Here is a 27,375-nt window from a genome sequence, read left to right on the forward strand (position 1 = left end):
CTGAGAGAGCTTTCCTTTCCCCCCTTGGTGGTTAGGGAAAGAAAAGCTGCTATCATTGACCCCCATGTAAGGGAAAGTATTACCTACTTTTTGCCTTTAGCACAGTAGGAACAAGTAAATACATCAGCTGAAGAAAGGGAATAAAAGGTGGTGGTTAACAACCTTCATTTTGGAGACATTTCACATCTACCCAGAAGGCACATCAGCAATTCTTAACACGATGTTACATGAACAAGGCTTACCTTCAGGCTGTATATGTACATTATGCATTTTAAACTTCTGTAAATGCAATGGATGATCCAAATCAAATGTTTGTTTGTCAGCTTTCCCTCACACAATGCTGTTAATAGGTCTGGCCAATATTGTGTTTGCATGACATGTCATGAGAATGATATATGTCTTTGTATAATATGTACCACTATGACATGGCTTACGTTACTTTCTATCTTTTAGATATGCACATCTCTAGGAGAGACCAAGAATGTGGGCTTTACATATGCTTGACTGGACTGTCTTTTATTTTGCCCTACTCTGAAAAGACTGGCTATAATTGCCTAGTATTACTCACCTGCCCAGCAGCAAAAATTCTCCAGCAAGTCCCAGGCGCCTCATAGCCATTAAGAGCCCTCTCACAGTCATGCCTTCACAGAAGCAGGCAACCACTCTTGCCTTGGGCAGGTGGCTCCGGAGCTTTCGCAGCAACTTGTCAAAGCTCTGTTCACCAGCATTGCTATAGATCTTGTAGGAATGTGCAATGCAGATCCCTTCCTTAGCTGCCATATCTTTGAAAGCTTCCATTCCACTTTCACCATAGTTTCCTAAATGCAAACAGAGAAACATATGTATGTATTAAAATCTACAGAAGCTTTTTTTTTTTTTTTGCTTTGGAAACAGCAAATACTTTAGAAAGTACATAACATATCTGTACAGAGAACAGTGAAGCCATCTTAAAAACAAACAAACAAAAAACCACTTTAATTTATTCACCTATTTTTCAAGTCAAGATCAACAAACTTTCCTAGAAACCTCACTTCAGTTTAGCAGCCTGCTTCTATGTTGAAACCAAAGTCTGTTAAGTACCTGAATACCTGTGATAATCTGTTCAAAAATGTCTATAGCAAAATCTGTATAAATTGCATGTTGCCTTCTGATTCTCTTAAGTTGACCGAATGTGGTCAGTTGCTCTGAGGTTTACTTAAAAACAAACAAACAAAAAAAAACAAACAACACAAAGACAACAACAACAAAAACCACAACAACATTAAAAAAAATAATAATAAATCTTTAGGATATATTATTTGGTGTAATATTTTGACTATAAACAAAAACAAAACAATTGCTAATAACAACATGACTGTTCATAGTGTAATCTGAACAACAACAACATTTAATTTACATTGAAAGGTAATAGCTATTCTGTGAAGAAAGTTTTACTGATGACTCAAGAGAATGAGAGGCAAAATTGAGGACTAACATGACAGAGATCACAGGATTACAGATGAACTAAATGTACATTTTTATTTATTTACTTTTCAATTAAATGTCAACAAAACCAACAGGAAATTCTTCATATTTTCTTTCAAGACATTCTCCTGTATGATAAGCTGGTAATAATGGTAATAAATACCAGGAGATAGATATGTCTGTTGTTTTTTATTCTATCTCACCACAGAAATTTTTTTCATTTGAAATTGTAGAATAGTCATAGTGCTTAAACAGGGGGTGTAGTGTTCCCACTGACAATCATACTAACCAGGACTGTCTTTCTGGTTCCTTGTTCTCCTACATCTACCTTTCTAAATCTGTTTCTTGTCTAATTTAAATCAGAAGGATTTTGAGGAAGGAACTCTCTCTTCTCCAAAATATTGCCTTATCTTCCAAGTAATATTCCACAGAAACACAGTCAACAAATGAATAAGACCAAGAGTGTTAAAGTAACAGATTTGCAAGGAACTGTTGATCCTTCACTCGCTTCTGTTGGTTTGCAAATATTAAAATCTGTAACAACAAAAAGATTTCTTTGCCAACTGTGTTATGAGTATATAAGAGTATTGATAGTGAAAAAATATGCGAAGTACTTAGAATCAGATTACAGGATTTGGGCTGTCTCTGCCCTCATTTGTTCTTGTGACTTTGGACATTGGAGCCACGAAGCACTCAGCCTGCCTACCTAAGAAATCACCCCTATTTCTCTACTGCCAAAGTTTACAGGCTGCATTAGCTTCCAGACTGTACCTGAACATGAAAGACACAGTCTCCAGTTTAAAGATCTTAGCATCTGAATAGCCAAAAGAGACAGAGTATCAGAAAGGAAGTATCACTACCTTCATTTCATATCAGAAATTAATCAATGCGAGTTTGAAATTTTGAAATGGTACCCCCAACCAGAATGGCAACTTGAATGCATGTCTCCTTATCTAATGTGCACCAACTTTTATTTTTCTCTCTGCTGTGTCTGATGAAGAATCCATTACTATGCAGATTGTGCCTGAGCAAAATGTCATAGAAGTTTTAAACTTAGTGCTTCCTGGGAGTTGATGTTCTTCCCCATGTGTCATACTTATAGGGCAAACATTTCCTGTGATAGATCATCAAGTGATTGCCATGAGATGCTGAAAGAGTTTGGCTACAAGTTAAAAACATGGTGCTTAATGAAAGACTTATTATAACCCCAAAACTCAGTCTGATGGAAAAATGGGGGTCAGTCAGATAAAACTTCCACCAGGCCTTGAGGCCATCTAAAGTAAAATCAGGCAGTTTGGCAAGAAATACATTTCTTTGTTTAAAGTCAGTCTCTTTTTTGTCAGTCTGGATCAAAGAAGAAAAAAAAAAAAAAAGAGGAGAAAAAAAAAAAAAAGGAAAAAAGTCAGTCATATCAAGTTTTACCGTAGAACTTGGAAGTGAAAAAAAAAATATATCTACAGTGTACCTCAAAGAAATTGAAATTCTGAAGATTTCATTTTCTGTGAAGAAACTGTCAATAGAAAATTCCTGGTTAAGTCTAATTGACTTACAGAACTAGATCTCTTCAGTGTTCCAGACATTTAATTCTTTGTTTGAGAGTGTTATAAAAGCACAAAAGTATTGTCCCGAGGCTTGCTATAAAGCTGAGGCTTACTATAAAGCTGAGAACAGGCTTAATTACAGTCCTGAAAAAGTAGTAGGTCTTTCAACGAACACAAAGTGCTTTAACTCTTTTCCAATCAAGTAAAGGTTTCTCCAGTTATTGTCTCATCATGTATCGAGACAGGGTGGTTTTGTGAAAATGTGCAAAAAGAAATGACTCACCAAAAATGAGAAGAAATCTACTAAACTACCAAGGGCACTTAACAAAGAGTTACATCCTTAACATTTGGAAAAGAAAAAATCTGAACGTGACAAAGTTCTCTAGCTGGGAAAACTATGTCTGCATAACATGAGCTCAGGGGAGAGTTGATGAAAACAGAAAGCAGCTATGCTTCAAGATGCTCGTACAAATACACCAGTGGAGACCTTGTCATGATAATTACTGACTAAACTCTACTTAATTAATTATTCATAGTGAATTCCCCTGTTGTGCAAGAGGTATGATGAGGTATGTATATTTAACTTGAGCCATACTATGGGGATAATGAACAATCCTTGATGGAAAATTTCCTCCTTTTCTGCTAAATTTATTTGCAAAACACATTAGGATGAATTTCCATTGAGCAATCTTTTTGTAGAAAACCTGTATGTGCATGAAGGCATATATGTAGCACAGGGAGTGGGAATCTGAGGAAGTTTCATTATCTCATTTCTTTGAAGATGAGATCTGAGGTTCACAGCATAAGTACATTTTCACTCTTTCTGTATGGAATTATTTTATTCATGAACTGTGGAATTCCCATAATAGAAAATTGTCACATTGCCAAAATTGGCTTCCACATTGGAACTTCCACTGACAGGGAAGTTCCCAGTCTTCAGACATTTCTGTGACTCAAAGAGAAAGATACAGCGACTTTGGGTTTGCACATAGGGGTAGTCAAAGCAAGGATTTGTACTCTGAGAAGAAGAATATTTTAGTTCCACTTCCAAGTGAAAATTAATTCAGAAACCCTGTGCTGGAACCAGTGTAATATCTTCTGCAAGTCCTCTGTGACAAAAGCTGCTTACATTCTGGCAATCTAACCATGTAGCTATTCTGTTTCTATTTCTAAATTTAATGAAAGTTCCTAAGGAAAAGAAGGGAGGGATTGTTTTATTTTTATTTGGCTAGTTCCAGTTCAGCAGAAGAAAATCGACAAACAACACAAGCTGGAAGTGAAATATGGTCAATTTATCCTCAGTTCCTCCTGCCCCACCAAGCTCCATCTCCATTTCAGTGTTTGGGAAGTAGCATCTCTATTGTGACTTGTTCTGCTGGAAGAGGTGGTGCATTTTTTTACTGGATGTTCACCTCCTCTTGAAAGTTTGTCTGTTGGTGGCATAACCAGAGTTGCTGACTGTTGAAATATGCTTTGTACTTGTGGCTGTCTGGGTTCTTTCAAAATACAAGCCTGAATCCTGCAAGTTGCCTACCTGAATGTTTGACCCTAATCCCAGTTCAGAAGCTGCACCCATTTGTCTCTGCATGTTTAAAACAAACAAGCAAACAGAAATCCATATTGATTATGTCATCATCTGTAATGCTTATCCTTGCTTCAGGGTTGGAACTTTGTTCCAAACTCATTCATATGCATGCCCACCTACAGTTTAACTACAGCAATCTGTTAGTTCCACTTCCAATCAATCTGTTCTAAAAACTATTAAGAAGCTTAAAAAGAACAGATTGTGCTTTTTTTCCAGATGAGGCTTAATATAGTACACCACATAATAATACTTCAATCTGATAGAAAAGGGTCAGGCAAACTGCAGGTTGCTCTTGCTGCTCCTCCTGCCCAGCTATTGAGCCAGTTAAACTACCTGATGAGAAACCATTACACAGCAAACAGCAAGGTTTTTAAACTAAAGATAATAAACAAAGTACATTGACGTGTTTTATAACACTAAGTTACTGATATGAGATTAAAACATCCCTACAGCCAAATGGAATAATGAACTACATTTTCTCCTGCCCAGGGATTTTTGGGTTGTCACACACTTATTTGGAGTAGAGGAAGGCTTGTTTGTTTGTTTGTTTGCTTTGCTTGTAATCATTGTGTACATGTAATCATTGTGAACATGTGTATTGCTATCGTATCTTTATTTATTTATTTACAGTGAACATGGATGAGAACCAGCCTTTATGATATGTATAGGATGTACAATTGCTTCAGGAAGCACACAGAAAAAAAAAATCAAATAAAAAAAATCAGAAAGTAACAGAAGAGGAGGCTCAAGTAAAATTAAAGAAATGCATTATACCATTAATTTAGATTGTAATAACCTTACCTATCTCAGAACATATTTGTTTAAACAGAAATGCTACTATTATTTTTATAGACAGAAAAGAACAAAACACAAAGTAATATTCTATGTTGTATCTGAGCCACAGAAAAGAAACCAAGTCAAGTTAAAATTCTCAGTAGATATCTTGCAAGCAATATGAGGATATAGAGCTTCATTTTTTGCTAGCTTTTATTGGTATCAACTGGATGAACTTTGCCAGAAATACCTAAAAAAATCTAAGTAGGTATAATTCTGAAAATGTGTGTGGGAGTAATTGAAGGTATTTATGAAAGGCAATGTGTTGGCTGATTATCAAGATGACCTTCCTTCAAGCCAAGGAATGGATAGAAGTGTTACCCAAATGGAGATGCTAGAAGACTGAATGTTATACCTAAAATTAATCATCATAGAACACCAACACCTATCTACTACTACTTTTATCTAGTAGATATTGTCTACATTTAACTGTTGTGAATATATGAGCCTTCTAAACTTTTGTCACTTATAAAGGCATAATACCAAATCTCTTGAGCAACTACAGCAATCACATTCCTTTGATAAGCATGGTGAAAGGCACCCTTATGTCTAGAGGAGCGGGAACTGAATTATTTGTTTAATAGGAAGCACATGATTTAATTGTAAAGTGTACAAACCAAATGAAATCAAATCAAATGTCTGAAATTCTGAAGTTGTCCATGTATGTTAACGGAAAAAAATATGACCCACTGTATGGTGTTTTTAAAATAGGATTATTTTTTTTAATGGGAATTTCAGTTTCTATTTTAAGTATCTATGTGTAAAACAAAACAAAACAAAATTTAAAACATTTTGATAACAGCCCATTAAAACATCTTAAAGGAGGATATTTCCTCAAAATATATTCCACTTAGCTATCTCCAACCAGTTTTCTTAATAATCACTCTGAGAGTGGACAGTTGTAATGCAAGTAGCCAAATGCTGCGAGCAAGTCACACTATGCTTTCATAACATGATACCAGCTTGTGCCTCTAGTGCTATATTTCACTTGGAGCCACATGTTGAAGAATCATTATGAAGTTTCTGCATAGGACCACTACAGAACTGTTGCACAGCACAGGATGCACACAAGTGGAAGACTTCTTGATGAAAATTTATGCTGGTATATAGTATTAGTTTTCATTGATGAGAGGAGTTGTCTTCTGAGGTTATGGTCTTTGTCAGGAGGTGTGAAGAAGGTTTATCATGCAAAATCAAGCAATCATGTCAATGGAAGGTTTCTGCAAAGACATGACTACACAAGCAGAGCAACCAGCTAATGTTGACTGGCCTTGAAGAGGTATCAGAGAACTAGAAAACAAAGAAGTGACATAGGGCAAAAATTCCCTCAGTGATTAATTGAACAAAAACAAAACCAAAAAACACTATTCTGTCATTAATCTTGCTGTAACTGTCTTCCTTAAGCACAGACAATTGCAAAGTGATTTGGAGTGTATGATCTAACTGCTAAGGCATTAGAAGGGACATGAAAAAAACAAGCTCTGTCCTTAGCTACCCATATGATCACAGAGAACTAATACAACAATTTATTTGGATGGTCATCTTTTATATTCAAACTGATAGCTTTTTGGACAGGTTGTCTATTACTCAATGTTTATAAACTCAGAAAAAGAAGAGTAGCCTGTACAGCTGGTAGCTTGGTAGATGAAGATATAATTCAAGTGTTGTAAATATAAAGAAGCATTAGTTACCATGACATCATACTGCCTATAAACGTAATTTCCTTTTCTGTGAATGATTCTGAAATTTTTATACTTTTACATATGGGGACAATAAATGTTTTCATAATCTTAAAAATATTGGACAACAAAAAATCCCTGCTTCTAATCCTCTTAAGATTCAATTCAGTCTGATTGAAGTAATTTGTTTAAATGATCTCATAATATTTAACTTAGGTATTGACCATTTTATCATTTTACTATAAACTTCCTTTCACTCTCTATAACATAACATAAAATATATGCATTCTCAGTTAAGAAAAGGGCTTATTTTTATTTCAAATATCACTAACTGAAATATTTTGATGTTTAAAAATAAATTCAATTCAAATGTTTAAAGAAATTAATGGACACTGTAAGTTTTGTTAGTTTTAGCTGTTAGGTATTTTCTGACTGGAAATTTTCATTGAAAGCTTTTTTAACCAATTAGTGAACAATACAATATACAGAAAACATAATCATACTGAATTAAATTAAATATATCTGTTTATTACTTCCTCTTCTAAGAGAGCAGAGAAAAATCAGTTTGATACCAAAGTTTTTCTCTTCTTTCTCATCTTCTTTTGCCTATACATTTTCGCTATATATAATATATTAATGCCTCAAGGAAATTATGTATGACCTGCTTCCACAGTTTGATGCAGCTCACTTCTATTTATTTTTAAATTATCACTTCATAACTTTAAAAGAAAGGATTATTTTAAATGCCTCTGTTAACTGAATAGAATGGACAGTCTGGAACAATCTTTCATGTTCAGACTGAATACTTCAGACTAAAGACTTTTCCTTAGTCAGAGTACCTTTGATCCACCCTGCTAACTGATACACCTGCAGCTTTGTGGCCTTGTCCACTGAAGGTTGTTGTAAGTCCACTGTGATACTAATGTCTGATAAAGAAATTTAGGCTTGACAGCTTTTGTAGAAGTGCGTTGTTGCCATCTCTGACTACTCTCTTTTTTTCAGACAAAAGAGATTAATTATGTGCTTTGTTTGTGAAAAAGCTCTTTCTATCCACCTGAGTTTAAAACATTTCCCATAGATATTTCCTGTATGATTTTATCATTTCAATTCAAAATGAAATCATTAATGAAAGCACAGTTTGTAGTGGACTCCAGGGATATGGTGTCTTTTCTTTCATTTGCAGTATTGCTTTAGGGTTACACTATTCATTTTTTATTTGGTTTTCAGATGGAAATGAAGACATGAGAGACCTATGGTATTAGACTGGAAGTTGCTCCTTTCAGGAGGTAAATATTATGTCAGAAAAGACAGGGAGAGCTTTGGTGTATAATCCTGCATCCTTCATTGTGGGCATAGTGAATTCTCAAGGAATGCACCTAGCTGGGATTCTGATATTTGGACCTATACACAGTTCAGGCTTAGGCAGTTAACTATTACGTTCCTCAAAAGAGTTGGCCCTTTATACAAGTGAACAACATCCCACTTACTTAAGTTCACAACTTGGAGCATACCATCACTTAATATCAGTTATTTGTCTATGGTTTGTAACAGGTCTTTTCTGAAATACATTCAATGCTATATTCTGCTGCTGCAGTATATGAGCACTACTAGAAGTCACCCAGCAAAGAGAAGCATAACTCAGGGATTAGATAGACTTTGAAGACCTTCAGTAATGTCTTTTGTATGTTTAAGTACCCCCTTTTCTGTCCTATCTTCTCATACTCATTCTCAATGGAGGTAAACGCATATTCTTATCAGTGGTGCTGTGAGAAACTCATATAACTACAGTAATAAGTGTCACTTATTTACATGAAATAGACTGAATGAAACCTGATGATTTTCTCTCATTGTTGTGGTTTAACCTGGCAGGCAGCAAAGTACCACGCAGCCCTTTGCTCACTCCCTGCTCAGTGGGTTGGAGGAGAAGATCAGAAAAAGGTAAAACTCATGGACTGAGATAAAGAGTTTAATAGGGAATAAAAGGAACATACAATAACAATAATATTATTATCAATAATTACTTATTATAATATAGTAATATCAATAATTGTTCCTAATAATAAAGACTGTGCAAAACAAATTATGCATAATGCAATTGCTCTCCACCTGCTGACCACTGCCCAGCCAGTCCTGGAGTAGCAGCTGTACCCCAGGCCAACTCTCCCCAGTTTATTTTTCAACATGACACCACAGGGTATTGGATATCCATTTGGTCAGTCTGGGTCAGCTCCTGGAGGTGTTCTCTCCCAGCTCCTTGTGCACCCCCAGGCACCTCTCAGGCAGGACAGCATGAGAAGCTGAAAAGTCCTTATCTCTGTGTAAGCTCTATGATCCTATGATTCTATGATGATTCTGTGATTCTAGGATTCTATGATTCTCTTTAACCTCAATGCCTATGTTGGTGTCAGTGATGGAGCAAAGTGGAACTGATCCTATAATCTATTTGACTATTGCATTGTGAGTTTTAACATTTGCAGAATAAGCATTAGCACTTGGCATATCAGACTAATGAATGTTCAGAGCATTCAGGAAGATCAGTCTTTGCTTATTTGGCTATATTTCCCTACCAAGTACCCTTTAGTTGGCATGATTTCAAGGATGTCATTGACACGAAAGGAAAAGTTCTTTGGGCACTACTGTTATATACTGCCATTGTCTGCTTAGGTGCTGGAGGGAAAACTATTACCAAAATGTTTACAGGCAACAGTTGTCCAAAGGAAATTAATGTATATATAAATATATATATATGTATATATACACAGTTATCAGTTATTCTGGAATGCTAGGGTTTCCTGGAAGGAGACAAAATAGAAGACTTTTGACCAAAAAATGAATGGTGAAATGATCAGAGGCCTTGAAACTTTTTTTGACTGTGAGATGCTCAACTGCAGATAAAATAATGGTCTCATCTGATTTGTTAAATATTGTCATCTGTCATGTTTAGCTTCTTCATTAATGATCTGAAAAGGGAGTAAACAATGTTAATGAAAGTTGTAAATGATATTGAACACTGGCAATGCCACTCAGGATACAGAAATATTACAAAGGTTTCTAAAGATACTTGGCTAGATATTTGGGAAAAGAAAGAGGTTCTCAGCATACTTAGTGTCCTGGTTTTGGCTAGGATAGGGTTAATTTTCTTCCTAGTAGGTGGTAGGGTACTGTGTTTGGAATTTAGGTTGAGAATAATGTTGATACCATGCTGATGTTTTAACAGTTGCAGAGCAGTGCTTACACTAAGCCAAGGACTTTTCAGCTTCTCGCTCTGTCCTGCCAGCAGGCAGACTGGGGGTGCAGCAGGAGCTGGGAGGGGACAGAATCAGAACAGTTGAGCCCAATTGGCTAAAGGGGTATTCCATACTATCTGATGTTATGCTGAAAGATTAATATGGGGGGCTGATCGGGGAAAGTCTGGGCATCAGTCAGCGAGTGGTGAGAATTGTGCATTGTGCATCACTTGTTTTGTACAGAGTATTATTAATAGTACTTTTATCATCATCATTATTATTTTCCTTTCTTTTCCATCCTAATAAACTGTCTTTATCTCAACCCACAGGCTTTAATTTTTTTCTGATTCTGTCCTCCATCCCAGAGAGGGAGGAGCAAGCAAACAGCTCTGTGGTGCTTAGCTGCTGGCTGGGTTAAACCACAACACTTAGGCTAAAAAATATTCTGTAAGGGGTGGAAGGATGGTAACAACAATGAAATAGAGAAAGCAGAAAGAAAAAAAGGCAATTTTGGAATGAGATATGAAAAAGTAAACATACAAAAGGCATGTTTCTGAATTTTTTCTTGCTTTTTAATTGCTAGCTTAGACTTTGGGAAATATATATATATGTCATCCTAAACTGCTTGCAAGAAACTTTGTTATTCTGAATGTTTTTATGATGGGGAAAAAATAACTAATTATTCTCTTGCATTCTCTTGTAGAATCCTTACAAAAGTGTTGAAAATACAGTTTCAGTTTCCTCTGACAACAGAGTGTGAACCTGAATCTTCCTCTGTAGGTGGTCTATTTACCATGTCAAAATACAATATGGGAAGTTCTCTTAAACATTCTCGGTTGTGGTTGCCCATTTTTTAAAATTTATACTTTGTTTTGATTCTCCCCATAGCTGATCAGCAATGCTGAATTTTGTGATCCAGTAATCACTCCAGAACATTTTCTGAACTGATTGTGTCAACATAACTTTAATCTTTACACATGTAGGCTCTTGTCAACTATGGAGCATGAGATGTTCACTAACTCAGATTATTAAAATTTTGATTCCTGGCCATTTCTAATGCTTTTTTTTTTTATCTTAACTCTAGAGCAGAGATATATTTTTTAAAAGTCTATAAAGTTATCTAATGTTATCTCCCTTTTAGAGATATATGTAAACATCACAATTAGGTCTAAAAGGCTGTGGCAGGAGACTTTCACTGTATGTTTTTATGAGGGAATCTGAAATCTAAACCTGACCGGACTTAATTTAATTCGGACTATAGACTATACATTACTACAGATTATAAATTAACTTTAAATAAATTAACTCTAATAATGTAATTCTATTCCAACTGAAACCTAGGCAGGAACACACAGAAAGAAAAAGCAGAAAGCAAATTGAATTATGAAAAGTTTTATTTATTTATTTATTTGTTATCTATCCATATGTAAATCTGTCTTGGAGTTTCATTGTCATTTCTACCCTTTCTGAACCATTACCTCATAATGTTCTTGCAAACCTTATAAACCTGCTTAAGGAACTGACACAATTTGGTAAAAGTGTCTGTCAGTAATGAAGTGCTCCATTATGAAATGCCCTTTATAATAATTCCTTGGGTAAACAGCATATAATAGAGCAAAGCAAAACAAAAATAGCCTTAATCTCTGTTGTTTGTTTGTTTGTTTTGTTTTGTTTCATTTCTTTTCTTTTTAAACTACAGAGTACAAAAAATTAGTGTTCTTCAGGATTTCATCTCTAAATATGTCACCTGCACTCTTATCAAGCACAAGACTCAGGGCTGACTGGGTATGTCAGAGCAAAATCCTTTTCGTCTCTATGTCACTGTATTAATTTCATATATGCATGGAGATCACACAAATCAAGCCACACCACAGGAGCAATCTACTTTCTGAAAAGTCTGACCATGGTGCACTGTGTTGTTATGAGATGAAAATAAAAAGAAATTTTTGAAAAGTACAAGAATGGCACAGATATGTAACAGAGAAAAGACAACAAGATAATTGAGTGGGGAGATAACTTTTTACTACTTTGCTGATAAAAAAAAAAAGAAGTCTTGTTAAATATTTACATCTTTCATCTGTTTACCTTTAACTGCTATTATTGTGAATACTATGACTATTAAATATTGCTGGAAGATGCCAGCTAAGATTTGGCAACACTTTGTTAATCACAGAATCACAAAATGGTTGAGGCTGGAAAGGACCTCTGGAGGTCATCTGGTCCAACCTCCCCTGCTCAAGCAAAGCTATCTACAGCAGGTTGCCTAGGACCATGTCCATGCATCTTTTGAAAATCTACAAGGAGGGAGACTCCACAACCTCTCTGGGCAAACAGCTCCATTACTCTGTCACCCACATGGTAAAGAAGTGTTTTCTGATGTTCAGAGGTAATCTACTTTATTCCAGTTTCTGCCCATTGCCTGGCACTCGGCACCACTGAAAACAACATAGTTCTGTCTTCTTTGTACCTTCATTTCAAGTGTTTGTAGACATAGCTAAGATCCTCCTCGAGCCTCCTCTTCTCTAGGCTGAACAGTCCCAGCTCTCTCAACCTCTCCTAATAGGAGGGGTGTTCCAGTCCCTAGATCATTTGTTGGAGCTCCATTGGAATGTTTCCATTGCATCCCAGTTTCTCTTGCACTGGGGGTCCAGGACTGGGCTCAGTAATCCAGATACAGCTGAATAGAAGGAAGGTTAAGCATGATACAAAGTCAGGTTAGGAGCCCCTTCTCTAATAGTTAATTCTAATTAGACAAGGCAGAAAAGAAATGAGAATTTAAATGAAGTCACAAGAAAACTTCTCCCCCTGTGTTTCTGTGAGATTGCTTTCTTCTACTGCTTGATTGCATGTTAGGGGAAAAAAAAAAAAATTCCTAAGGGTATTTTGTAAACCACAGGTGGTAGACTACTTCTGTTATCTGCATTCAGATGTCCCAGGATCAGCTCTGAAGGTTTGATTTATTTACTATGGAGTAGCTGGTATCACTTTCATTATTGAAGTTACAACCAAAACCCTTATTTATCAAATTTTGATAACTTGTTTAATCAGATCTTAAAGCTAGAAGTGATTTAAGAGTAATCGGTGGCATACAGACTTTGTTCTAACATTTTTTTTTAGTGAATTAGCATCCTTTGCAAACAGCTTTCTAGGTATAATGGTTTTTCTAACTTTATTTTTCCCTCTTTTATTTTTATTTATTTTTCCCTCATGTGTAATGACAATTTGTCAAAGTTTAAAAGATAAATAGACTCTATTCCTCCTGCCCAACTCCAATAAATTTCACTGTTATTTTTTACCCAGTGTAAACTGTTCTTTGAGGATACAATGAGAATTAATTTAGATATAAAAATGAAATGAAGACTAGGTCAATTGTCACATTGTCTGACTCAAAGTGCAAAGACAGGACATCATTTGAGAAGTCCACCTTATTTGATAAGTATATTGCTTATCTGTGCTCAAGTTTGTTAGGGAGTATATCAGATCAGATTTTCCCCAAAAGTTCATGTCAACAGCTTAAGTTTTCATCTTAGGTTATTTTCATCTACTGGAATTCAATGCTAAGTGAAACTTGTAAAAATCTTTCATCGTTCACTAATCTTTTACTATTGTAAGATGAAGACTCTTCAAAACTAGGTATTTTCTCATTTTAAGTGAATTATTTAAAATTTCTCCCATTATTTCAGTATGATTTAGGTGCCTGTTTCTTTTATAGCTCTTTACATCCATTTATCCAGGTCCTAAGCCACAGTTAAACCTTGCTTCCTTCAACCAACTCTTCTTTACAAGTCTAATTCTAGACTATTATGTTACAAAGTTTAAACAAACCTTCACCAAAAGGGCAAAGAAAGAGAACACTTCCTTAACTGGAGTGCCAAAGAAAATTTCACCATTATTATTCTCCTGAGTCATTTACATTTAAAGCTCATTTTCCATTCTTATATGAGGACACGAAGACTTTATTGCCTTCGTTTGCAGCTTACCTGTAGAGTTATTCATCCTCAGTCTTAAATAGAAAGTTCTCCAGTAGCTTTTATATTGTCTTCATAACAAATAAGCATTGCTCTTGTCAAATTCAAAGAAATGAAAGTTAAAAAGTAGGTGGGTGCTTGCAACAAACTTCTCTGTATTTTCCAGACCTCTTTGCTTTCCTAATTGCCTCATTACCTGTAATGGTGTGTTTGCTTAAAAAAGACTACAACAATACCGAATGCTGATGCTATGCTTTTCAAACTGAGTAGACCAGGCTGCTGAACACACCACATCTGACTGCTCAAATGGTACAAGGACTAATGAACCACAATGAGCAGGTATCACAGCACGTTAATCACAGTGTAAAATAGATGTGAGTTTAAGTAATGATGCTTGCACTTATACCAAATTCCAGAATTATTACAGAAAACAGCAAGCTTTCTGATCTGGTGCCAGGTCATCAGGCACTACTTTTGAACAGATGCTCCCAGTGGAATTTATTATGTGAAAGAAGGCACACCAGTTAATCTGATTTACAAGGTTATGCATAATATTTCTGCCCTGCAAATTTTCAATTTGTTATAAGCAAACTTTTAATTCTCTAATAAATACATTTGAGAAGATTTGCACTGGGCTTTTTCAGTATATATAAAAAGAGCTGCTTTGCATAGATTCCTATCCCATAGCATGTGAAATGGTTTGTAATTCTGAAAAGTATATGATTAGTGTGGGTAATTCTTACTGAAGGCTGCAATAAAGTGCATAAATTAGGTTCATATGTAAGAATAATATTAATGAGGCCGGCAGGTGGAAAATGTCTGTACAATGCCTACTTGCCTTCAAATTATCTGGTGTGTCTGTATGTGTGTTTATGTGTGAGGAATCTTATGCATATTTACCAGATTTTCAGGGCAATTTATAGCAGTATTAATAGCCCCCCCCCCCGCCCTTCACCCGCCCCCCTTTTTTTTTGGGTGTAGCTCCTGTATAAATCTTAATGCTGCTATGTTGATTTCCCTTCAGTATAAGCAGTTTAAGTTAATAAATCCTGACATTTTTGTTTGCTCTGCAAACAAAATAGAGCTATGCTTTTATTTTTATTTTTCCCCTACTGTATAATGGAAAAAAAATGCAGTTCTACTTTTGTTCTTTCTTTTTCACCAGTACAGTACATGCTTTATAAACTTATTTGGGTATCCACTAAAGATTTGTGTTATCCCCATTTTGCCAGCAATAGCTAATAATGTGACAACATCCTATTCTAAATCCAAAGCCCTAACTCCTTCTACCTCTTCTTTCCTTTTAGAAATATTATATATTTAAACTCTCCCATGACATTTCCAAGATGATTTCCAGCATTGAAAAGTTTCAAAGAAAAAAGGACCTTCTATAATCACCTTGCTGTCATCTTTCATAACAGCAATGGATTTTGTTTCCACAGAATTTCTTGCATTTGGCTAAACTAAATTCTTCAGAATGCTCTCTGAGAGCAAAATAACAGTAAGTTATTGTCTTCTCTAAGCTTTAATAATATAAATTTACTAGTAAGTTCTACAATTTAGAATTGTGCCTCTAACCAATTTTTCATGTAATAACCTGCAGGGTGTTTGCTAGACTGTCTTGTTGAACATGTCACTGAAAGGCTGGGTGATACACCACTGCTTAAACATGACATGCCGAATCCTCATCTTCCTCTAAGCCACAGAATCTGGACTAACACTAGTGGAAAGATGGTAAAGTATCTTCAATATTCTGAGCTACTGCTCAAAATAACCACTCAATACTCAGCAACTGAGTAGTAGGGAAATAACAAACGAACAGTCTAGAATTTTAAGGAAGATAAATAAATCTCTTCAAAATAAACAAGAAATGTTGCCTGAGGCATAATGTTCTTTTACAATATTGTGAAGTTGATGAATTATTGAAAGAACATTGTTAAAATCCTAAGTATCTTAAGGTTAAAAGGCCAGACTACATATTATTTATTGCAAGCCAATATTCATTTCTGGCTTTTGATTGCTCCTTCTTTTGAAATTATGGGAAAAAAACAACAAATCTAGATTCTTCTTTCCCATTTAACCATAACAGACCTCAGTATGGAATGATTTCCTTTCTTTAAATTTCTTTAAATGTTAAGTTCAATGAAAAGAGACAGAAAACATCTCTGTGCTAGAATGGTTCACTTGTTTAACCATCTTGCCCTCTTCCAAAGTATTAAAACTTACAGAAGTAAGAATCTTAAAAGTAATATGTGTTTTTACTTCTACCCTGTTTTCATTTCACACTTGTACTCTGAAAGAAGGATATTCTGATATACACAGGCTATGTGCAATGATGGTGTTATCTAAAACAGCAGATAGCAGCAATCTTTAAAAGGTTTTACTTTTGACTTGTTTTCAGATTTAACTCTTAGTTTCCACAGTCATCTGCAAATATGAACCAGTGGAGCTGTTGCACTCAGATGGCTAATCATAGAATTATAGAATACTTTGAATTGGAAAGGGCCTTAAACATTACCCAGTTCCAACCCCTGCCATGGGCAGGGACACTTCCCACTAGACCAGGGTAGCTCAAAGCCCCATCCAACCTGGCCTTAAACAATTCCACGGATGGGGCATCCACAGTTTCTCCGGGCAACCTGTTCCAATGCCTTACTATTCCCATATTAAATCATCCGTATCTAAAGCAGAAACAGTAGAAGGTTCTAGACAAGAACAGATTTTCGGCCTCTGGCAGCCTTTGGACACCAATTTATACCTAATATTAGTGATAAACTTAGTCTGCCTGGAGAACTCCTGTTTCATGTGATTAAATAATAACTGCCATATTCCAGGTAAACCTGGAAGTTCAAAGCTCTCTATCAACTCCACGAGGGAAAGTTTTGTGGTAACAAGAAGTCTTTCTCTTTAGAAGAAGAAACAGCTCTCCTGGTTTATTATAAAAAGAACTCCACCAGACCATGGAGGAATCATAGAACAGAATCTTAGAATATGAGTTCAAAAGGACACTCAAGGATCATTGAGTCCAACTCCTGTCTCCCCAAAGGACTGACAAAACAAAACAAAACAAACAAACAAACAAAAATCAGATCATGTGTCTGAGAGGATTGTCCAAATGCTTCTTGAACTTCGGCAGGCTTGGTGCCATGATCTCTTCCCTGGGGAGCCTGTTCCAGTGCACAACAACCCTCTCAGTAAAGAACCTCTTCCTGATACCCAGCCTGAACCTCCCATCACAGTTTCAAGCTGTTACCTTGTGTCCCATCACTGGTCATTAGAGAGAAGAGATCAGCACCTGCCTCTCCACTCACCCTCATGAGGAAGTTGTAGATCACAATGAGGTCTCCCCTCAGTCTCCTCTTCTCCAGGCTGAACAATCCAAGTGATTTCAGCCACTCCTCATGTTTTCCCCTCTAGACCCTTTGCCATCTTTGTTGCCCTCCTTTGGATACTCCGTAACAGTGTTATATCCTATACTGTGGTACTCAAAACTGCACACAGTACTCAACGTGAGACCACACCACTGCAAAGCAGAGTGGGACAATCACTTCCCTCGCCCAGCTACTAATGCCATGCCTTGTGTGTCCCAGGGTATGGTTGGCCCTCCTGGCTGCCAAGACACACTGCTGGCTCATGTTCAGCTTGCTGTTAATCAAAACCCCCAGATCCCTTTTTGTGGGGCTGCCCTCCAGCATCTTGTCCCCCAGTGTAAATCAATGTTTTACACTGAAACTTAATGCTCAGCCCAGACAGAACCACCTAGAATGGCTGCAAGATGAAAAATTATGCAGCACAATTTTTAAAATAACCATCTCATAACTGAGAACTTTGTAACATGTTTTCTCTGATGTCAAGGGAGAAAGTGATTTTACTGTGGGTATAGACTGTGTCAGGTTGTTGCTTAGTTCCCAGTACTGCTATGAACAACTTGAGTTTCTCAAGGCAGTTACTAAACTTACTGTATTCTACATGAGCACTGCCTGTCAAGAGTTTAAACACATGGAAGAGAGGTAGTGAAAAAGTGATAGTTGGTCGTGGATACTGAAGCTTTTACTTGCTAAGTGCAGTGTTGGGGTAATACTTTTCATAAAAGGAAAAGGGTACATCCAAAATATGTTTTCTGAGGCTAATAACTTAATTAAGTGGCTGGGTGAGAAAAGAATTACCTTCAGACATTCAGGCTCTCTGTTTTCCTGGAATACCACAAATCTGTACCTTTGTAACTTTCTGAGATAGGAATCATCTCCTACAGCTTTAGAAATTTATGTTATAAATATTTGGTTAGATGAATGCCACCTCTGAAAACAGCATACAGTGTCTTGCTCTTCCTATCTCCTATGTAGGAAGGCTTCACATGTCTATTAGAAGCATCACACGTCTCTTGCTCTCTCTTCCTTTCCCAGATCTGAACATCAAACTGCACTTGTCACTTCTGTGTTAACTCTGGCAACAATGAGCACTTCTCCAACTAAATAACGCAGCTTCCAGAGTTTATTCCATATAGAGGAATAGAGTCGAAGTAATCCAGACTATCACTTCTGTGGGCTATTAAAACGTTGATTTTAATTCTGAGTAGCCTATAAACATGAGCAGTCCCATGAGAAACTGCATCTTTATTCAGGTTGAAAAGCTAATGGGATTTTGGTCTTATGCCATTTCATGTTCCTCAACAACCTTTGGTCCGTACTGATACTGCTATAGGTACCAACAGACCTCTAAAATGAAACCAAATAATGCAGAGTAAAATTATCAGTATAAAATTAGATTTTTTTTTTTTTTTTTTTTGAAATGAACTAAGAATAATGCAAACTGACAGAGGAAAAAAAAAAAAAGTAACACCCAGAAACAAGGGAACTGAACTAATTAAACCATGAAGAAAACAATACTAAATCTATTTCCTCAAATTGATAATAATTAGTAGTAATAACTTTCACTTATACTGAATGAGTCACCCAAAGATCTCTAAATGCTATTTAAATATGAATGTTAATTTTTCCTCATGTTCACTGCTTTGGAACCTAAAACACAATATGATTAAATAAATATTCTAAACTCTTTCTTTAAGCTGTTGACAGAGTACAGAAACTGTCATAGTCCATTGCCTCCCAAATCTTTGCTGTGATTAGTTCTCTGTCAATGTCTTGCTGAAAGTCAGAGAAATCTTTGAGAATGATCACGCACACATGCTACATAAGTGCAACATCAAAGACAATGCAGCATGATATTTTGCATTTTTAGCAGGTATGAAGTATTATGTATGAACAGAGGAACAGGGTATTGGGTTTACATGGCAAAGTTTTGGAACCTGGGGAGGGGTGGGGGGGGAGAGGGAGAGAGAAAAGAGAGAGGTAAGTATGAAGTGGTGGCATCACTATCCCTGGGGGTTTTCAAGGAAATGATGGACCTGGAGCTTAGGAGCATGGTTTATTGAGTGACATTGTTAGTAGGGTGATGGTTGGACCAGATGATCTTGGAGGTTTTTTCCAACCTTAGTAATTCTATGAGAGCAGCAACCATGTAGCCAACAAAGTCAGTGCAGAAGGAGGGCAGGAGGTGCTCCAGCAAAAGTTGCCCTGTGGCCCATGGAGAGGCCCCTGGTGGAGCAGGCTGTCTGCCTGCAGCCCATGGGTCCCACATGGAGCAGATCTCCATGCTGCAGCCCGTGGAGGAGCCCCCGGTGGAGCAGGTGGATGTGGCCTGGAGGAGGCTGCGGCCCATGGAGAGCCCCCACAGAAGCAGGTCCCGGGCCAGAGCTGCAGCCTGTGGAGAGGAGCCCATACAGGAGCAGGGAGTCTGGGGGGAGCTGCCTCCTGTGGGGGACCTGTGCTGGAGCAGTTTGCTCCATGGACCCCATGGCACAGAGCCATGTCAGAGCAGTTCCTGAAGAGCTGCAGCCTGTGGGCAGCGCCCACAGGCTCAGTTCAGGAAGGACAGCATCCCGTGGGAGGGACCCCACGTGGGGCAGGGTCAGACAGTGACCGTGAAGGAGCAGCAGAGAGGAAGCGTCAGGGACTGACTGCAAGCCCCCATTTCCCATACCCCGAGCCACTCAGGGGGAGGAGGTGGAAGAGGGTGGTCTCAACCCTTGAGACCTTTTTCATTGAATTTTCATTTTATGTTCTATTGAGGAGGAAGAGTGAGAAAGCAGTGTTGTGGAGCTTGGCTACCAGCTGGTGCGAAACCACTACACAAGGTATCTCAAAATTCATATTCTTAAGGACTACATTCAGAAGTTAAGGACACCTATGGTAACAAAAACACGAGGCACAAAGAGGCCTTTGTCAACAGAAACATATTTAAGGACTTTTTTTTTTAATTATAAAAAAGGCATTGTTCTTTCTCTTCATGGTCAAGCAAGAAACCCTTTCCTCCCTGTGCAGACCTATGGCTTTGTGTGGAAGTACAGGTCTTGTCATTGATACACATCAGAGAAGTTGTAGTTAGATAAAAATGGAGGGTTATGTGGTTATTCTAGTCACACAACACCATGAAAGGCAAAGGACAACAGTATGGTTTCAGATCACATATCTTGTTATTCAGGTGAGACACAGCTGGTGCTCAAGGGCCCTCCCAGATAATCATTTATAATTAATCAATCAATCCACTATACAACACATGAATCTAAGAAGCTTTGCAGTAAAACATGGGGAAAAATGCCTGAAGAACAGCTTAAGGGCTAGTCTAACAAGAAGTGCTGAAAATACACACTTCAGCATGCCCTGTCTAGCTCAATATTTGCTCTAGGATGAGTAAACTATTACCTGCCCAGTAAGAATATTTGAAAGTATCCCTGTAGACAGAACCCTTTAAGCTAGTTTTTGTCCTGAGATTTGGCCTCACTTATACACAAGACTCAACCTACTGATATACTTTCCTTTCATAATTATTAACAAAAACAAAAAGTTGTTTTTGGAACAGTCAAACCTCTGTTGTATCATGTTAATGGTAAAAATCTTGCTAAACACTTTTAAGAGACCGAGTCATAGCTGTGAAGTGACAATAGGGCAACCATCCTTAGCCTCTTTTTAAATTTTCCCCTCAGAACAGATCCTAGTTTTAAAGAGAAAAAAAAAAAAAAATTATCTAGAAACCTGAGAAATTTGATGGAAGCGAAAGTCTTTGCTTATCTGACTGATAAACATTTTTAACGTTTGGCAATAATCATAGAATGTAATTAGCCCGTAGGTATCTAACTTAAACACAGCCACTCAGTCTTACAGAGAAATACAGACAGTTTTTTATATTACTTAATGCCCTAAATTGTTTACTTTTTTCATTACAAAAGAGTGAGAAATTATGTTGAAAAATGGTAAATCATGATCAGTTAATATACCACTTGGATGAGTGTCTAACAGTTCATCACATATCTGGAATTTATTCATTTGCAGTAATTCAAATAGCCATTGTTTCAATATGTCATCTAGATAAATCTTTTTCATTATATATTTCCTTTGATTCTCTATTCTTCACATAATTCACCAGAGTTTCAGTATACACCGAGAACAGAAGTTGTAACCAGAATACTCACTTTCCTTTGCATTCTACATTTTTTTTCTCTGTTATGGTGTGCAGATCAGTGACTAGCCTGAGGTTTATCTAACATGAGACATGACATGAAAAATTGGCAAACATGACATAAAACAATCTGAAAAGCAAACAAAAGTCATGTATAGTGCTGTGAGGGATGACCAGGCTTCAAGGTGGTTAAGTGGGTATTTGTATGAGAAACATACACCTGTTTTCACACGCCAAGCCCCACCTGGAGATGAATTCTGGGGACTGGTAGAACCACCTCAGCAACACCAGTTAAGGCTGAGGATACTACAGTAGTGGTATTAAATTTGGCTACAGATGTAGCAAAAGGGGACCAATGGAAACGACAACAACAAAACAAAAACAAACAAACAAAAAGAACAAAAAAAATAATGGTGTTGTTGTTTATATGGGAAGAGTGGAAAGAGTGAAATGGTAAAGAAAAACAGTGATAGATGTGGAGGAAGGAAGTACAAACATGGGGAGAAAAGGATAAAAGGACTGGTCACTTTTAAGCATGCTTTGGGCCTTGCAAAGTAATTCATCATTTTGCAGAAATCTGACATTAGATACTTCAGACTAAATTGTCGACATTTGACACCCTTCCTACCAGTTTATGTTTTTGTTTCAAGCTTAATGTCTTGCATGATGTGATTCAAGTGGCACTATCTTTGCAGATATCTTTGCTCTCCTCAGCAAAGATCAGAATTTCTGTGTAATAATATTATGCAAAATTACGTTTCAAGCTTAAGTTTTCTAGTTTCACTTCAAGTACTGTTGTTAGACTTCTGCAAGGTAAAATTGTGATTTTTTGTCCAAAGACTGAACACTGCTTTGGGCAAAAAGTTATGTGTATAAGTATACATACAAAATTATGTACAGGAAAGCAGGTAACTTCATGATACACATGCATATTTCATGCTCTCTGCATTAATTTCATTTTAGAAATCTGTTTAAACCATCATTTGCTACATTGTTGTATGGTGACTATTGGGAATCTATGAGATCATTGTATATTAATGTTGAGGGATCCACTGATTGTGCCCTGAGACCTCATCTAAAAAAAGGGGGGGTGGGGGGGGGGCGGGGGCATTTCCAGATAGCATATTTACATATATCTGTAAAAACAAATATGATTCCTTGCATTTGAAGTTACGAAAGCATTTTAACTATTCACTATGTCTTTAAAACCCTGTGATGTAGATCTGGACTAAAACCATTTCAGACACAAAGGAGACCAGGAAAAATAAATTTGTTCAAGGTCACATAAAATTACTTAATGAAAGAGACAATCAATATTAGAATAAAAAAAAATCTAGATTAACCAGTCCCCATACTCTTTACTAATCTCTAGCCTCCTTAGCATCAAAAGTTCTAGAATCACAAAATAAATTTAAGATAGACTTACAGCCTCCATATTGAATGAGTATTAGTGGGTCTATTAAACTTGTCTGCTATTTGAGAGTTGCATATCCCTTTATTCTATTATTTGTTAATACATATTGGCAGGCATCACCATCTCAGATGTTGTGAGTTTCACTTCAGAACAGCTGCCAAGATAATACTTCTTAGTCTGAGGGCATTTCATTGATGTGGACATAGCATCCTCAAGGGAGTCTCCTCAGCAAAGATGCTGGTTATTAAAGCAGACACGTATCTATTGTAGCTAAATGTATCTTTTCCTCTATAGCATCGCAGAGATTCAGAAGGGTTGACATTTTCCAGTAAAAGTCCTTTCCTGCATATCACATGCAGAGAGATTGTGTAAGGACAGCTGGCCTTTTATAAATGCAAAAGAACACATTCTGCTGCAGAATTTAGAAGTGTATGTTCCAAACACTAATAGATTTTCAGTAACTAATTCTAACAAATAAAGGTTGATTTAAAAGTAACAAGAACCATCATGATTTTATTTTATTATGATTTTTCCCCCAACAACCCTGGATACTGAAGGCACCTACTTCTTGTAGCTCCAAATTAACAAAATATATATGGATATGTTTAATTATAGATAACTTCAGTAAAGTCAGATGGATTATTTGCTTTTACAATTAAAGACATACTTAAGTGTCTCTTTCCACTGGCTGTGTGCCAAACTGCTTTTCAGTTCCACCTGTTTTCGCTTCCAAGGCTGTGAGCAGCTTTTCCTCACCTACTCTCATTTCTCACCGTATCCTGAAATATCAGTTTCACTTCTGATCAGCCTGTGATGTCAAGATCTTTCACCTGCTTGTTACACTTTTAAGTAGGCAATTTTGTGTTCTCTGTCACACCTGGGATAAGTACTTCATAGACATCTTCAAGCTCACTCCATTGTTCTTAAACCTCTTCAATGCTGTGACGCACCCAAAGCGCAATAATTACTTCATTGCTGGAACAACAAGAATACAGTATTGCATGTCAAATTTTCCTTTTACATGCATGTTTTATACTTTTACTGTGAAATAAAACCATTTATTCATGGAAGAAAACACCTCTCCTTTCCTGGAACTTCACTGCTAACAACACAGCCTCTGTCTCATCTGCTCTTTATGATGGTTTGTGACACTCACTGACCTGATACTCCCCAAAAGGGAAAAAGTGTTACCAACCTCTTGGCAACTGACTGGCTAGGTAACAAGGACATGTTTGGTGAGATTAGAATAGATTCTAGAACTGCCGCTAGAATACTAAACAAACAAATAATAACTGTAAATAAATAAATAAATAAATATACTTATTATGTGCTATGTTGATTCCATTTAGGAGCTCAGCTCAAACCATGTGGGCTTGTATCTTCACTGAATCACATAAGTAAAATAATACAAAAATGTGTTTCCATCACTTTATTTATTTATTTATTTTGGTGGAGAGGTTTATATAATTTGGGATATAATTGGTATAGCTTCTCAGAATTTGTGACACGTTGCATGAAATGACAGATGTCAAAACACATTAAAGGAAAGAATGATATGATACCACAAATAACTGACCTGAAATGGCCATGTATTTACAAAAATATTTGAAAAGACTTCTATAAATACATTTTGATTAGTTTTTAATATTCTTTACAACAAGATAGACATTTTCCAACAGACAAGAAAGTTAATCAGAGTTCAAAATTTAAAGTGGATTTCTACTAAGCGTTTAATCCATAAAAAAGCACAACTAAATACAGTTTCACTCCATTAAGAGTCATAGTAAGTTATCAAACTAACTGAACCTCTTGACTGCTGGCAAAGTACATTCTCAGATATGTATTCAAAAACAAAGACAGAAAAGGATCAAGTAGTTTGTATAACTTTCTTAATAAGTTTACTTTTCTTTTATATTACAATATATGTTTCAAAAACTGTTCAGAGATTCAGAGTTTTAAAACTCCATGAAAGGAAAGTTTAAAGATCCACTTACCACAGAGGAAATTTTGAGATCTATTTGGGGTGTTTTCAGAGCACTAAAAACTTAGATGTCATGTGATTTATGCACTCCTGAGAGTGACAAAGGTAATTGATCAGAAACTGAAACAGATGGCTGTGTCAGAAAGGAGATACAGATGGCCATGGGGTTTGACTGGAAATATAAGCCTTTATAATGGGTTAAGAATTGTTGAAGAGAACATCATGATAATGGTATATGAGATAGGCTGAATGACATCTAAAAGAACTCAAAATCATTTCAGAAGTCCCTACGCTAAAGGAAACATCAATATCTAACTGGAGAATCACAGATAAGCATATGAATAGTGTTGCCAACATATTAAAAACAACAACAACAACAAAAACACTCTACATACATGTCCCCTATGATATGAATATGATATACTATGATATGAACTGACGTCAATATCCTCATTTTCTTCCTACAAATAAAACTCATTCTTTTCATTTGATCTGATTTTAAATCTCTTCCAACTTCATTCACTTAATTCAGAAAGTAAAGAATCAAATCAGATTGTCTGGATCATATCTGCCAAGATTTGTGTAGGAAAGTCTACAGTGAGTGAAGTACACTGGGAAGGGCTCAACAGATCTCAATTACATTAACAGATGGGTCACAGATTCTTTGGATGAAACACAAAAAGTCACCTGACTTAATTTGAGACACTTCAGATACTGACAATTAAATAACCAATTAATTTTTAAACAACTTAAACAAATTAAATGAGCTGGTTTTGTTTCCTCTGATCTACATTTTCTTTTCTCTGTAAGGAACCAATACACTAAGCCAAAGCACCAACTTATTTATCATAATATAATGTAGACCTAATTTCATAAATAAATAAATAAATAAATATATTTCTAAGTAGCATTTTCTATCAGGGAACTTTTAAAATGTCACACTTAAAAATTTTAATTTTCCTCATATTTTCCATCTTCTTCTAGCAGTCTACACCAAGATCCTGCAATACTGACATCTGGAAAGGCAAAATTTACGTCTCTTATTCAGTGTAGGGAGATTAGATAACTTTATTTCCCATTACTAACCAGCAAGAGAAGTGAAAAACGAATAAAACAAACTAAAAACACCTTCCAGTCCCCATCCACCCTCTTCCACTTCCTCCTCTCGAGTGGCGCAGGGGAACGGGGAATGGGGGCTTGCAGTCAGACCCTGACATTTCTTCTCTGCTGCTCCTTCACGGTCACTCTGCCCCTGCTCCCTGTAGGATCCCTCCCACGGGATGCCGTCCTTCCTGAACTGAGCCTGCAGGGGCTGCCCACAGGCTGCAGCTCTTCAGGAACTGCTCCCACTTGGCTCCGTACCACAGGGTCCATCCGTCAGGAGCAAACTGCTCCAGCACAGGTCCCCCACGGGTGGGCAGCAGCTCCCTCCAGACCTCCTGCTCCTGTGTGGGCTCCTCTCCATGGGCTGCAGCTCTGGCCCAGGGCTTTCTCCTGCGGGGTCTCTCCATGTGCTGCAGCCTCCTCCAGGCCACATCCACCTGCTCCACCGGGGGCTCCTCCATGGGCTGCAGCATGGAGATCTGCTCCATGTGGGACCCATGGGCCTCAGGGGAACTTGTGCTGCCTTGTGCCTGGAGCATCTCCTGTCCTCCTGCTGCACTCACCTTGGGGGCTGCAGGGCTGCTACTCTCTCAGCTCTCACCCCTCTCTCCCAGCTGCTGTAGCACAGCCGTTTTTTGTTGTTTGTTGTGGTTGTTGTTGTTTGTTGTTTGGTACAAACAACATCACTTATTGGCTCAACTCTGGCCAGGGGCACATCCTGTTCCTTTTGGAGCCAGCTGAAACTGGCCCTTGTATAACACGGGCAGCTTCTCGATTATTCTCACAGAGGCCACAGCTCAATCCCCCCACTACCAAAACCTTGCCATATAAACCCGATATATAATGTGAAGAAGTTAAATCAGATGAATAATATTTATTGTGATTAGCTTTAAAATGGCTTATTTTTATCTTTTCTACATGGTAAAAAGCAAGTCTAAGGAAACAACAGTAAGTTGGTAACATGCACTATGTACTTATATATATACATATATACATACACAATATATTTATATATATATATATATTATATACATATAGAAAGGACTGGTAGGTACTAAAAATT

At 37.0% G+C, this 27,375-nt stretch overlaps 1 protein-coding gene across 3 annotated transcripts in view; it reads right to left on the minus strand.

The window, feature by feature from the left end:
• Window positions 1-27,375, minus strand: part of GRM5 (glutamate metabotropic receptor 5) — a gene marked incomplete at both ends in the record, with an annotated part of 270,563 nt that overhangs the window by 143,595 nt on the left and 99,593 nt on the right. For all 3 annotated transcript variants that reach the window (XM_082775943.1, XM_082775942.1, XM_082775941.1), the window contains one exon: window positions 569-818. In XM_082775943.1, the coding sequence (XP_082632069.1) occupies window positions 569-818 (250 nt within the window). The remainder of the gene's footprint in view (window positions 1-568; window positions 819-27,375) is intronic.

This window comes from Aythya marila (assembly GCF_965140915.1).
Source record: "Aythya marila genome assembly, chromosome: 1".
Lineage (NCBI taxonomy): Eukaryota > Metazoa > Chordata > Aves > Anseriformes > Anatidae > Aythya > Aythya marila.